Here is a 15,790-nt window from a genome sequence, read left to right on the forward strand (position 1 = left end):
TAGATCATAAATGTTGTTATCAAAATCTTTTTTGATATCATTTGATAGCCTTTTCAGACCAATCCTATTTTCCTTCATGGTTTTATCTGCTTCTTACAAACTTTTAACTCCAAAACCTGTATGTCTATTCTAGATTACTCTCTTTAGTGCAAAATGCAGGTTTCCAAATGCAAGCTAGATGACGCACATTCCTTCATTTCTCTTTTGAAATTATTTGTATCATATAAAACTTAAAACAAAATACTAACATTCCTAACGTGAATGTTCCAAAGCTTTCCACAGATGCGATGTCTCCAAAATATAACTCATCACTTCTGTCCCCAATCCTGTACTTTATTGTTTCTTCCCTATCTCAGTATATCACAGTATCCTGTCCCAAGCCAGCAACTTGTATAACATGCTTCATACATTTCATACTCCTCATATCCAACTGTCACCAATTCCTATCAATTATAATTCATAAAATATCTTACTTCTGCTTTCTCCTCTTAGTCCTTAGCACTACTGTGTTAGTTTAGGCGTGTATCACCTCTCTCCCAAATTATTTCAATGGCCTTTTAATTGATATTCCTGGCCTTCATCTTTCCCTCCCCTCCATTCTGTCCTTTGCACTCCTGCCAGTGATACCCTTTGAAAAAGCTGATTCTGCATTCCTCTGTTTAAAATGCCTCAAGAGCCCCTTGCAATAACAGTTTGAAGTCTAATCCCTTTAGAAAGACCCGTAAGTTCAGCTTTCCTCCTTAACATCTGGTTTCTTTCCAGCATCATCTCCTAATACTGTTCTGTTCTACACACCAGCTTAACAAAGGATTTGTTGCTCCTTGAATGCTCTCTGCTTCATTCTATTTCCTCTCTTTAGAACATCCATTTTGTCTCTCTTGTGAACCCAATCCACCCTAAAATCCCAAGTCTGTCATTTCTTCTGTGAAACCTTCTGAGTCACCACTCTTCCTTCCTCTATAACTTCAAGTACTTTGTGATTGTGTGTGTATCATCTAGCATGTATCATATTGTACAGGTGATATTTAGCACTTAGTATTTTAATTAAGAATTGAACTAAAAGTAAATAACAAAGGTATCTTGGAAATCCTCAAATATTTGGAAATTAAACAACAGTATTATAAGTAAACCATGAATCAAAGAGGATGTCACAAGGGGAATGAGAAAATATTTTGAGCTGAATAAAAATGAAAATACAACATACTAAAATTTGTGGATGTAACTAAAACATCACTTGGAAGGAAATTTATATAATGAAATGTTTTTAGGAGGAAAGAAAAAATCTCAAGTGAATAATATAAGCCTTTATCGTAAGAAACCAGACAATGAGGAGCAACTTCAAATAAAATCAAACACAATAACTAAAAATAATGAAGAACAAAATTGAGAGACAGAGAGACGAGGATACAAGTTTGTCAATATCTGAATGAAAGAGAACTGTACAACTCCAACAGACATTTAAAGGGCAATTTAGAATATTAGGAACAACTATCAGAGAGAGAGAGGGGAGAAGAAAAGTAAAATGGAAACCCTAAAAATAAAAATGTGACATAAATCTACCAAATGGGAAAATTCACTGAAAGATACAAACTACCAAACTCACTCAATAACGAATAGGTAGTAAAATAGTCCTATAACAATTAAACACATTGAACATTTTAAAATTTTCCATTGAAGAATGGACCAGATATCTTCACTGGTGAATTAAATCAAACATTTAAGGAAGAAATAATATTAATTCTTCATGTACTGTTCTAGAATAAAGAACAGGAAGAAATACTTCCCAACTCATTTTAAAAACCTGCATTATTCAGACAACAAAATTAGACAAATACACTGTAAGAGAACAATATCTCATCATTCCTCATGAACATAGATTAAAAACCCTTAACAAAATATTAGCAAATTGAATTAAGCAATATCTAAAATGAATAATACATCATGACTGAGTAGGATATAGCCTCTGCATGAAGGGTTAGAACCAACATTCAAAAATCAACAATAGAATTCAACAAATAAAAAAAGTGAAACATGATCATTTGAATAAAGGCAGAAAAAGCATTTGCAAAATTTAATATCTATCTTCAGCTGGACAAAGGGAATCTACAAAGAACCTACTGCAAAAACTATTCTTTATGGTGCAAAACTAATTGCACTTCTCTTAAGATAGGTAAAGAGACAAGGATGGCCAATCCCATTTCATATTATCCTGGAGGTCCCACCCAGAACAATAGAGCAAGGGAAAGAAATAAAAGCATACAGATTGGAAAGGGAGAAATAAAACTCTCTCTAGTCACAGATATGAATATTTATATCTATGTAGACAATACTATAGATTCTAAAAATAAAAGATACATAAAAATGAGTGAGCTGAGCAAGTTATAGGATATAAGATTCATATAAAATATCAATTTTATTTTGATAGATTATCTACAATCAATTGGAAATTAAAATATAAAATAAGTTACTATTTGCAACAGCATAAAAATGAAGCATATTTGTGTAAATCTCAACACTATGTAAGAATTATATACTGAAAACTACAGAATATCAGTAAAAGAAATCAAAGAAGTCTTAAATAAATGGGGAGATATATCATATTTGTCAATTCTACCCAAACTGATCTGTAGTTTCCATGTAAGCCCCCCAAAATGTTAGATTTTTCTATGGAACTGACAAGCTGATTGTGAAATTTATGTGGAAAGTCAAAGAATAGCCAAACGATTTTTAAAAGGAACAAAGTTAAAGGACTTCTACTAGATTATAGGACACCCCATACAGCTACAATAAGTAAGACTGTAGAGTATTGGCAAAGTACAGAAATATAGATTATTTGGAACAAGATGAAAAAACCTAGAAATAGAGCATCCCAAATGATTTTTGAGGAAGGTGAAACTGATAGTCTCTTTAGCAAATGTGGTAGAACAATTGGATATGCTTATGGGGAAAAAAAGGAATTTGACCCATTGCTTGTAACAAAATCAAAAATTAACTCAAAATGTATCATAGACCTTATGTAAAACCTAAACTACATAATTTCTAGACCATTGAGAAATATCTCTGTGATTTGGGGTTGGGTAAAGATTCCTTAGATGCAACATCAAAGGTATTAGTCAAGGAAGAAAAAAAAGTGATAAACTGATTATCATTAAAGTTTAAAAAACAAATAACTTCTGTTTTTTGAAAGATATTCCTAAGGAAGTAAAAGACACAGAGAGGGAAATATTGTTTACAGTACACATATTCTGATAAACCTTATTCAATACAGAGAAGCAACTTTTAAAACCCAGTAAAAGAGTCAAAACTCAAATTTAAAAATGGCAAAATTTTGAAGAGCTGTTTTACTAAATAAAGTGTATAGATGACACATAAACACATGAAAATATGTTCAACATTTGTATTATTTAAGTGGAAGTTAAAACTACACTGTGACATCACTAAATACATATTAGGATAGCCCCAAAACAAAGTAAAAAAACAAAATCAAGTGCCACTGAGAAGATGAAACACCTGGAACTTTTATATATTGACGGTTATATCAAATCTGGACTATAATATGGAAGCTCTCCATAAAGTTAAACATACACTTTATCACATGTCTCAACAATTCCTTACCCAAGTGAAACAAAAATGTATATGTGTATGAATCTTGTATTTATAGCAGTTTTATTTATGATTTCTAAAAATCTAGAGACAATGCAAATCACTTTCAGTGGTGAATGGATAACCAATGTATGATATAACTTATACAATAGAATACTACTCAAAAAAAGAACAAACTTGTACATGAAACACTGGTGAATTTCCAATGCATTATGTTAAACAAACAAACAAACAAAAATCAGGTTCAAAAGGCTACATATCATTCCATTTGTGTCAAGTTCTGGGAAAAAGCAAAACCATACAACAGAAAATTGTCCAGTGAGCTTATCATGAATGATTTGAGATGTGGGACAATGGGATCATTCATGACAGATGAGAGGCAAACCTATTTCTCATAAAATGGAAGAAGGTTGCTTGTGAAAGAGGTAAGAATCCCATGACAGCACATGCATTCCCAAACTGAACACGTTTCAGAGACAGTTCATAGGGACATTGGGGATCCAGAAACCGATCACTTTAGAACTATTTCATCCCACATAACCCTTTGAAAATCTTTATGACCCCTTAAGGACGCGTGCAGAGTACTTTGATTATCACTACCTCAGTGTCAGCCTGGCACCTCAAATAGGCAGTATATAAACATATACTAAATCATTAAATGCTACTATCCAAGGCAGGTATAATTCTGGATACATGGTTATATTTTGGACTTTCTCCAATATTTATCTTCTATCATTTAGGTCTTGTGCAAAGCCATAGCAAAACCTAGCAATATATGAAATGAGTGAGTGAATCTATAATTCTAATGAATTATAATTGAATGAAGCTTGAAATCATGGTTAGCAACTACAGAAATACTTTAGGCACTTACTGAGATCTACAGCTCACTGAACCTTAAATTACACAAACTAAATTATGCAAAGAATTGATCAAAATATCAAAAAAGAGTCAAATTTCATAGATGTGGTTAATTTTGGAACTATTCTTTTTCGTGACTTTAAATATTGCATGTATTGTTACCTGATTCATTCATGCATTGTTCCCCAAGCAATTTGTTAATAGTACAATAGATGTTATCAGTGCAGAGACAATCTTCAAATTGGAAATTGTTTTCCACCAAGGACTGGATGCTGAGGTTACAGTTTGATGAGTCCTTCATCTTACAGGGGTTACCTGGGATTCACAAACATATAACACTCTTGATATTAATCTGAATGTCATCCTACCACAAATCCTCTTAACATATTAATCTGAATAATTCACTATAGTAGGAATTTCTGGTGTTGCTACAAGATGTCCACAAAAGTGACTTTTTAAGCACAGAATCTATTTTTACTGTCTTTCTCCCCAGTCCTTACTTTCTAGAATAGATTAGAGTTGTTATACTTTAAAATGACTTTGTCCCCACATAGAATGCCAATTTCTACTCTTCAGTAGCAATCAAGGCTGTCCTTATATGAGATGATCAGAATGATCTATAATCTTCACTATTTTGTCACTTTAGCTAATTTTATTATCTATTTGTCATAATCTATTTTTTATATCATTCTAAATTATAAGAGACATGCAGGTGGCTCAAAATTTACAATGAGACATGAAGTACTCCTGATGCTTAGTAAGCACTCAGTAAATATTATTGAATAATGAATCTTTCATAATTACCAATATTTCATTTTCTGCTTTAATTTACAAGCCATATTCATCTACCCAACAATTTTCTTTTATTCATTTTTCTGAATAAAACTACTTGAATTCACTTCATTTGTATATTTGAGAATATTTCTATTTCAGCTTCATGCATGGGATAATTATGCAAATATTACTGCAATTCACTGAAAATGACTTGCTATTTGTATACTGAAGTAAATGTTATCATTCACGACACTGAATGCAAATATCTTAAATTACCTTATAAACTGTAACAAGGAGCTTCATCATCAAAACCAATAACAAATATTTTTAGTTGTCTTCTACACTCATCTTAAAATTATTGCATTACTTTGAGCAAATTATGCTTTTAAAATTATTTTCCTGAACTGTAATAAGAATGTTGGATTAGACAACTATGATTTTCTTTGGATTATGAACATCCCATGTACTCCTTTAAAGAGCAGGAAAGGGAAGGAAATCTCTCTCCCTTCCTCTGCATCTTATGCAGTTCCTTGAGGTCATGTGGATGGGCAGAATTTTGATGGTGGAAATTGTAAGTGTTGGCCATCAGAACTATAGGTTGCTCCCTTTTAACCCAATGGATTTCCCTCTACATCTTTCAGGATGCAGATAGGCAAGAGGCATGAGCTGTATAGAATTTAAACTTTGTGAAATGAATAAACTGATACATGAAAGAATCTATTGTTATTTCCCCTTTTCAATTTTTCTTACTGAAAATTCCAGAAGGGTTATTAGGTTTTTTATTATAGTATTATAATATCCATTACACAGGATGATAAATTATGTTAGAATACAATTCTTTGAAACATTTTTTGATGGTGGTATCAGGGCAATGTCTCACTGTAGCATCAGTATCTATTTTTAGCAAATGGAGTCCTATTATAATGCTCCATTCAATATTTATTCAACCAATTGAAATATCCAGTATTTTTTTTCTTCTAAACAAGTAACAGTGATTCTAATGTTTATATTTTCTGCCCTTTGGGACTCCCCTCAAATATTTGGAATGTGAGATAAGTTAAAAATAAAAATATATTTTAAATTGTTCCTGACACAGTTGGAATGGAAGATAGCATATCTGTTGCAAGAATATAAAACGTATATTATATACAAATAGACAAATAACAATGCTTTTGATCATCACAAATGTTATTTTTCCTATTTTATCATTGAGGTATTAACATATAAGCAAAAAAGATATTTGAAAAGTTTTTGCCATACTTCTGACAAGTATGCATGTAATTATAACATGATGAGATAAGTTGAAAAAAATTGACATCTTGCATAAAGCTGTCCACAGTGCATTAGGACTCTGTAACCACATTCACAAATAGGCAATTGAAGGTGAATCACTTGGAATCAAGTTTGAGTAAGGGGTTTAGAGCAAAGCTAACGTAGTTCCCAAGATAGCGACAGAAATAGCCAATCCTATTTTTATAGCAGTAAAAAGAAATCACTTGAATGTCTTTTAAGCAATGTTTTACCTGAAACATTGCATGAATATTCCATTATTCTCCATGCATGTTTACATCCATCTGCATCACTTAGGCATTGTTCTCTTAAATGCGTGCAATCAATGGTTTGGGAAGTGGATTCATCTTCCAAGCAAAGCACCATGGCTGAAATAACAACAGTAACAGAACAACAACAACAAATTTGTAATATTACAGTGTGGCAATTGTTTACCTCAAAACCAAATTATTGATGATAAAGAATAAAATTAATGAAAGTACAATCTGATAAAATCATTAGAAGATTGGAATGGATCTTAACCTCCCTTCTAGCTACAGATCTATATTTGTCTTATGTAAGATTCTTCAATGAAGAGTATATAGTTGTGCCCTTACTTAATGCTTATTCATTCCTCAATTTATTGAAGGAATTGCTGTATTGAAATTTCTCTTTAAACTTCCCTAATCATCTCCATAACATCGAACTTAATAGTTTTAAAACTTGGTCTTGCCTACTTTTATCACTGCACATTTTGTTGCTATTTTGTTCTTGAAACTGTCTCTTCCTTTGGCAACCCTCTCTTCTAGTTTTCTTGATACTTATTCACTTAATATTTTCTGACTGTAGTTAGAATTCTTCACAGGATACTTGTCTTTTTCTAGTGAACTATATTTCTAGCTTACTGTCTATCCTCAGATTTTTCCCATTCTCATTTTACACTTTCTCTGTGGACGATTCCATGTAGTCTCATGGTTTTAACTAAAACCTCCAGACTGATAATTCTCAAAAGTATAATCCCATTATTTTTCAGTATCTCAGTTATATTTCTTATCTCAACCTAAATGTTCTAGACACATTTCCAGACTATAATATCTTTTTATCATCACCACTCTCTGGTGGACCACCCTGCACCACTAATTTCACCATTCTCATAGGTACCCACGCTAGAAACTTTGGATTCATGGTAGACTCCTTTTTTTATCCTAGCTTCACTCTCCTATATATATTATATATATATATATATAATTCTTTGACTCTTATTTAGAATATTTGACCAACTCACTAATTAGTCAATTTGCCTCCAGTTTCATCTTACTCACATAGGCTCTTTACATGCCTAACCTGCCTACTGTACCATTCTAGTCCTGCCATTTCTCTGTTCATCTTTTGGATGGTTCCCTATAGCATCAGTCTTATATTATTTATCATATACGGTCTGGGTACCCTTGAACATTTATAGTCTCCTAAATGCTCCATGCTGTCTTGTACTTCTGAGTATTTACCATATGGTCATACAGTCCATTTCTTTTTCTTCTGCAATTACTTTCTTTCTTTTTTTCTGTCAATGCTTAACACAATGATTACCTGTTTTATGGAACCCTTACCTGAATTCAATACCTTATTTTCCTATATCCAAATTGATTTAACACCTCTCATTTATTTCGCTACAATCTTAGGATTTCCCCAACCATAGCTTTACTCCTGTGTAGTGAAAGTGAATATTTATATGCTTGCCTCCACCATTGGGTTCGAGGGTTTTACTAGACAGGCATTAGAGGTAATTCGTGATGGTATCCTCATCATCAAATACAATAATACATTATATATGTATATTTATTTAAACCAACTTGAATAGTTGCTTAAGAATGAGTTATAAATAAGTAACCAATACTATAAAAAAATAACACCTTCCAGCTATTTACAAGTTATTTTGGGTAGAAGAGAAGTTCCCAATAGATTTTCTAAAAATATTAAGAAAATAACAATGCTAATTTAGCATATTATTCAAAGTATTTGAATTGATTCTGCAAACATGCAAACTGACACTTCTTCACCAATACATAGAAAAATATAGGAATTGCATTTGAGTTATAGAGACAATATATGAACTATGATTAAGAAACCTCAAGCTATGTCTTAGAGACAAATTATTTGAATTTTAAAAAGGATGATGTTAATTATGAATCACCTGTGACAATGCAGAGTTATAGGCTACAAGTAAACCCTACCATCTTGTCTTTATCTTACCTCTTTTCAAACCTGTTCTCCTAGGGAGAATCCAAGACAACTGATGGGATCATAGGCATTACTTGCTGGGTCACTGCATTTAGAGATTAGGCCCAAGGGTGTGGTTCAGTCACATTTTTCTTGTTGAGGGCTGGAGTGGAAAGTGACATGAAAGTGTCTTTTCATGTGTTCATGGATAACCTCATCTAGCCAAAATCCTGCCCTAGGTTAGCATGCTCAGAGAAAGAAAGTGTCCCACCAATTCTGGGCCAAAGTTACTTGTTTAAATTCAGCTTGCAAAAGACCCTGAAGTAGTTTATGTCAGACACTCAATTCATAAGAAACTAGATTTATATTTGACATTGCCCATTACAGTTTGTGAATAGCTCCCTCAAGAAACTTATAGGTGATAATATCCTGAATATATCATCAAAACTTTACCAGTACCTCAGTCTAGTAACAGTTAAGGAATTCTACATATTATCTTTCCTAAATCTATTTCATTTCCTTCAATATTTAAAAATTTAAGTTCCATTTGATTGTTTATTTTACATGATTTTCCACACCTTCCATTTGGATGAAATACTGAATCTACTAGGAAAACCATCTTAGTGATCTGGCTCACAAGAATGAAAATAACATTAACTTTCCAAAATTTTAGTCATTCTTTACTATGATTTGTGGCCACATATTTAATCCAGGGGTTTTCAAGGATTCTCTTGAAATGCTCAGTGAAAAACAAGTTCAGTTATAAAATAGTAAGATGAAGAATGCTGCACATAATATTACCCTCTTAAGGCTTATCATGATAATACAGGTTCTATTTTAAAAATTCGCTACATCCCACATTTTCTTGGCTTTCAAACTTTCCCACATCACAAAACCTATTTAGATGATGTTGAGCAAGTATTCTCAAGAATGTGCTATGGGAAATGTTGGTTAAATCTATCAAATAGTACAGTTTTGACCCTAACAGTATTAGAAATCATTTCCCTCCTTCATGCAACCTAGTGTCAAGGTTAATATAGAAGTCAGACTTGAAAACAAGAGGCCATTCTTGTTTTTCCAACTGAGGCCATGATGAGGTTGTAATGTATTTTATGTGTTCTGTTGTATTGCTGCCTTATCTACAAAAGTTAAAGTTTCTTAGATTTCTCTTTATAATAAAGAATGCAAATAAGGAAATATTAAAGCAAATATAAGAAGCAAAATTTTGGGATAGTGAATAACTATTAAAGGAAAGCTAAAAATGTATAAAAGATTCCATTCCTTCCTCCCTTAATTTTTTTCACTTGATTTGACTCTCATATTCAACATAATTTGAAATAACCAGCTTCATTTTTGTTCCCACAATTAAGTTTTATTTATCAATTTCCATTAGTATAGAGTAAGCAAAAACCATGATAGCTTTGTTTTAATGAATAGAACACTAATATACAACTATAATCATAACTATCTCTTTTCCTGAAATCATTTTATAGATTCTACTAAATTCTGAAGAAAATACAACTTCTCCAATGGCACATATGGCAAGTAGATGTTCATGGATTCCACTTTAAGTAAAATTAATTCTTTTCTACCAACATTTTACAGTACATTCACACTGCCTAACACAAGAGGGACAAATCCAAATCTTGTCTATAGCTTACAAAAACTGACTGAAATGTGAAACATTTATTTGATGGGATGTTAAGTTGTTTTATCCTATGAAGTGACTCCTACTTAGCAAATATTAATGCTTTAAAGTTAGGGGAACTGAATGATTTAAATTAATCTCAATTTAATTTCAAAGAAAAAGAGATAATTTGAAATTTGTCATCTTATAACTTGTAAATAGATTCTGGAAGGTTTCATTTCTCAAAGACTCTAGTAAATATGTGAATTCCATAAATCCTAATAAGTAACTCAAAGTAACTAGATTATCCTACACAATAAAGTAGAAACAACCTGAAAGATTAATGAAATTCCTGCATTATGCATTTTCTATAGTTATACATAAGTAGATGTGCATTTTTGAAAACTAATAAACCATGCTAAAGTACACATTTGTAACTGGTACTTATAATAAGCCTATTAGCTTAATCAATGAATAAGTCAGATAAGACAGTATTCACTATGTGAAGAGTTGGTGTTACAAATTCAGATAAACTAGAAGCATGATTCACTTACCAAGGAAAATGAAGACTATCATGCTGGACAACTTGGGCATATTCACCTGGGAGAAAGGCAGATGTGTTTCTCCAACCACCTTCTTAACAGTAACTGTCCACATAAGGCTTCAGATTCTGCTCTAGCTTCCTGAAAGCATTACTGATTCAAGTCAGCTTCCTTTGTCACCATCTCCTCACCAATCTTTCCTGAGCTGTGAACTTTCCTAATTATGTCCAAATTCAATTATTTCCTTCTGAGCATACTAATCTTGGATATTAGGCTTCCAAGAAAGCTCACAAGCCAGATACTAAGAAATGATACATGCTCAGCACATTCATGAGAAAGGGCTTTTTCCCCCCCTTCAACTAGAATGCTAAACTATGTAAAAGCCTCCCAACTATACCCAAAAAGCTTCCTAGATATTTGAGTATCCTCAGTTTCTACTTCATTAATTAGCCTCATTGCAGCAATTTTATGTCATATAAGAATATGGCAAAGGAGAAAAGCAGCCCAGGCAAATGTATGGGAAATTCAAGGTCCACTGGAATCAAACTGCTGTGCCTTATCTTCCAAAACAAGAAATATTGTCTGCATATGCCACACACTCCAGTATGTTTGCAAGTTGTACTGGTTCAGCTACAGTTCCCCAAACCCACCAGACACAGTAAAAGTGTAAGAAATGACTCCTTGCAGCGATGCAGAAATTCCCTGCTCCCCTGGAAAGGTAAGAGTTCACTTACGTTCATCACTTGACAACTGTTTTTCCCCTAGCTTCCATGAGAGGACTGCTATGGTCTGAATATTTATGTCTCCCCACAAACTCATATGTTGAAATTCTAACCCCCTAAACTGATTATATTCATAGGTAGAGCCTTCGGGACGTGTTTAAGTTGTCAGGGTGGAATTCTCATGAATGGAAGTAGTGTCTTATGGAAGTCTCCAGAAAGATCCCTTGCTCCTTCCACCTGCAAGGGCACAGCTGGAAGGCACTGGCTATCAACCAGAATGAGGGACCTCTTGAAGACGTGACCTGGCTGGCAACTTGTTGCTGGGCTTCTAGTCTCCAGACCTGTGAGAAATAGATTTCTGTTGTTTATAAGCTACCAGACTGTTGTCTTTTGTTATGGCAGCCTGGATGGATTAGATCTAGCTTGTATTTCATTGTGTTCTTCCTCAAAAGAACCCAGAGAACATCAGTTCCATTGCGGCATCATGAGGCTTCCACTTTTAAAATATCTGAGACCTTTCTGTAATGGATGCTTGAAATATACAATGCTGTTTTGGCAAAAACTAGGAAAATACAGATGTGGATAAGCTACTATCTTGAGATAAGACAGAAGCACTTTGTGCCCACAGTGACACAATAGAAGAATTGTTGATTCTAATTGTCCAAGTTTATTTTCCACTAGAGAGAAGTTACAACATATTTTGGTTTCAGAAGGCATAATGGGAAAACAGACTTGGGAGTCTGATAAACTGAAAATTTTTTTCTCCATAAATGTAGGTAAATGACTTTACATTGGAAGTTGTTTATATTTATTTACTCCTCTGTAAAATGCTCTGATTGTATCCATAGTTGTCATATACATTAAGTATGCATTGGGGCTTGTATCCCAGAGATCAATAAATGCCAGTTATACTATGCCCAGTGACTTACTTAACAAAAGAATTACTTCATAAAATTATTCAATTATTTTTATTTCCTTTTGAGATGCTGATTAACGGGGGCCTGGGTGCCTCTGTTGGTTAAGTGTCTGCCTTCGGCTCAGGTCATGATCCTGGGGTCCTGGGATCGAGCCCCTCATGGGGATCGCTGCTCAGTGGAGAATCTGCTTCTGCCTCTCCCTCCCCCTGCTCATGTGTGTGCTCTTTCTCACTCTCTCTCTCTCTCTCTCTCTCTAATAAATAAATAAAATCTTTTAAAGATACTGAATAACTGTATTATAAATTTTACTGAGATAGTTGTTCTTTTTGATACAAGCCAATTAAAAATGGCTAAAGCTCGAGAGATATTCAGTGGCTCTGTTGGTTCAAAAACTGCCTCCCAACCCCCCACTCCCCACTCCCCAGACAGGGAGGGCGAGGAAAGCCTGAGAAAGAGGCAGGGCACTGCAGATTGGTAGGCAGCAGGTTTAAGAATTAAGAAGTAAGGGAACTTACATGTGAGGCTTGTCTCCAGCAGCCTCAAGATGAGTAGATCTCTGCATTGCCTGCCAGATCTTACAAGTTTATGTAGAGCCCTTACCTGGATTCAGTCATGTCTATGGCCCAGAGGATCTCAAAAGCACAGTCCTTTCTCAGGGCTGCATCCTTGCAACAGCTCCCATGGTGGGAATGGTGAATGTAACCTACATTCCAGGGAGCAGGAGGAATGAGGAGCTTCCTGTTGCCTAGGTTCAGTTCTCGAGTCAATTGGAGGTCACGTCCTCTCAATGACCTCCTTTAATAGGCTCCCATAGTTGAAGAGTCCAGGGGTAGAATTGATTTCAGACATGTTTTAACCTTGCTTTAGGGCCTGAGGGTTTCCCCTCTTATCTCTTAGCTGTTTTCTTCTGTGTCCACTCCATTCTCAGGCAGCTTCTTTCCTCTAGGAGGGAAGAGGGCACCATGAAGCCCTTGGCAGGCATCCTTCTATCCTCAAAGCCAGAGCAGGAGGTGTGACTATTTTCATAGTAAAATTCCAGATTTGTGTCACATCAGTTAAATGTTCCCATGCCCATCCATCTCACCAAGTAGAACTGATCTCCCTTGGTATCCAGCATCATGGATGTAGGTGGGACTGGCCCTATTCCAACCACAGAAACTAACAGTAAGAGAGGGGTGCATCACCAAGGAAAATCATGGTATTAGAAGAGCATGTGAAGGGACCTGCGCTGGAACAACAATAACAAAAATTGCAGTAAAGCATCTAAATTCTGAATGAAAGCAGGGCTACCACAAGAAAAAATAAACTAATAAAACAAAGGAAAAGAATACCAAAATATAATTTCTTGCTCAAGAGAGGTATTTTGGTTATGACTTTCTACAATGCAGTGCTATACAGAAGCTGAATGTTAAGACACACAGTGAATGACACGAATCTTGGCCAAACATGTACCGCTGCTGAGGCCTAGTACTTACAGGTAGAGAAAGCATCTGTGCAGATAAACCTGCTCATCCCATAGTGAGAATCAGCTGTCTAAAGCAGGGTATTTTATAATTTTTGTCATTAGTCCCCTTTCTCTATAGAACTATCTCCTTAGAATATTTTTTAAAGGCACAAATTTTGTTTTGAAGGATTACAAAGGAATCACAGTGAAATATATTCACCAAAATATTTATTTTTTTTAAATTTTATTTATTTATGATAGTCACAGAGAGAGAGAGAGAGAGAGAGAGAGAGAGAGAGGCAGAGACACAGGCAGAGGGAGAAGCAGGCTCCATGCACCGGGAGCCCGACGTGGGATTCGATCCCGGGTCTCCAGGATCGCGCCCTGGGCCAAAGGCAGGTGCCAAACCGCTGCGCCACCCAGGGATCCCCAAAATATTTTTTAAAACAATTTGTGAGAGGGGTGTCTGGGTGGCTTAGTCCTTTAGGAAACTTGTTAGGAGTTACTTGGACTGTTAGGTAGTCAGGGCCTGGGTCCCCAACAAGGAAATATGGAGTCAGGACAGCTAAAATAAATAAAGCATACTCAGTGGGGCACTTGCTTCTCCCCTTCTCCTTCTCCCTCTGCCCATTCCCCTGCTCACGTGCTTGCTCACCTGTGCTGCACCCTATGTCTAAAGTAAATAAACAAATCTTTAAACACACACATTTATGAGAAAGCGATATACATGCTTCCTTATTACCAAAGTAAATACCAAAATTCGGGGAAGAGGGAGTTTGATAATATTGTAATTTCAGTGTACAGATGACCACAAGTAGTAACTTGAGATGTTTTCTCTAAATGCAGTGTCATATAAAACAATCTGTTATTTCTACTGGTGATAAAGACAGCACAAGAAGTACTAAATTTCAATTAGAGTTTAGTAAAAATAGAATATAGTTTTGCCACAAGCAAATTTATAGACACTCCAGATTAATAAACCTTAATGAAATGTAAAAATGAACAAACATCAACGTAGGTACTTTTAAATCCATTAATTGTTCGGAAACTGGTTATTGCATCAGAACATTTTGGGCAGCCCAGGTGGCTCAGCGGTGTAGCGCCACTTTCGGCCCAGGGCATGATCCTGGAGTCCTGGGATGGAGCCTGCTTCTCCTTCTGCCTGTGTCTCTGTCTCTGTCTCTGTCTCTCTCTGTTTCTATGGATAAATAAATAAAATCATAAAAAAAGAACATTTTATAGGTGAAAACAAATAATAAAATAAATCATCAGTTTCAGTAGTTTATAATGATAATGGTGTGAGATTTTAAAATGTGTCCTGTGTTTTAAATGAAATGCTATCAATAAATAAATGAAACAGAGGAAAGTAGAATTGCTCTGATTGAAATTTGGGTGAGGAGGTCCAAGCTCTGTTAATTTGCCTTTGCTGTCACCATCCACAGCTGCCATTGAGACATTAAAATATTCCAGAACTTCTATTCAAAAGTTATTGATCTCGTTTGTTAAAATTTTTTTTTCACACAAAGAATCCATTCTTATAACAGTTAATGAAATGCACTAGGCCTTGCACCTTGTCACTGGGCAAAAGATACCAGGACTTGTATTCGGCAAACATTTACTGAAAACCTACTATGTCTAAAGCTCTGTGCAAAACCAACAATAAAAAATAAAGAATGGCCACAGTTTTATTTAGATCAAATATGGTACAGATGAAACTAAGTATAAAAAAGAAAAAAAATGTTGAAAATATAAAAACATAATAAATCAGTGAAACATCTATATATTAGATATTTATTAGAAGATGCTATTTTTGGAAC

The 15,790-nt window shown here is 34.5% G+C and overlaps 1 protein-coding gene across 1 annotated transcript in view; it reads right to left on the bottom strand.

The window, feature by feature from the left end:
• The window catches only part of GFRAL (GDNF family receptor alpha like), a 49,925-nt gene extending 45,154 nt beyond the window's left edge, over positions 1-4,771 (bottom strand). The window contains exon 1 of the mRNA XM_077903589.1: positions 4,624-4,771. Coding sequence (XP_077759715.1) covers positions 4,624-4,762 — 139 coding nt within the window. The 5' untranslated portion in view covers positions 4,763-4,771. The remainder of the gene's footprint in view (positions 1-4,623) is intronic.
• Positions 4,772-15,790: the final 11,019 nt, after the last annotated feature.

This window comes from Canis aureus, chromosome 7 (assembly GCF_053574225.1).
Source record: "Canis aureus isolate CA01 chromosome 7, VMU_Caureus_v.1.0, whole genome shotgun sequence".
Classification (NCBI taxonomy): Eukaryota; Metazoa; Chordata; class Mammalia; order Carnivora; family Canidae; genus Canis; species Canis aureus.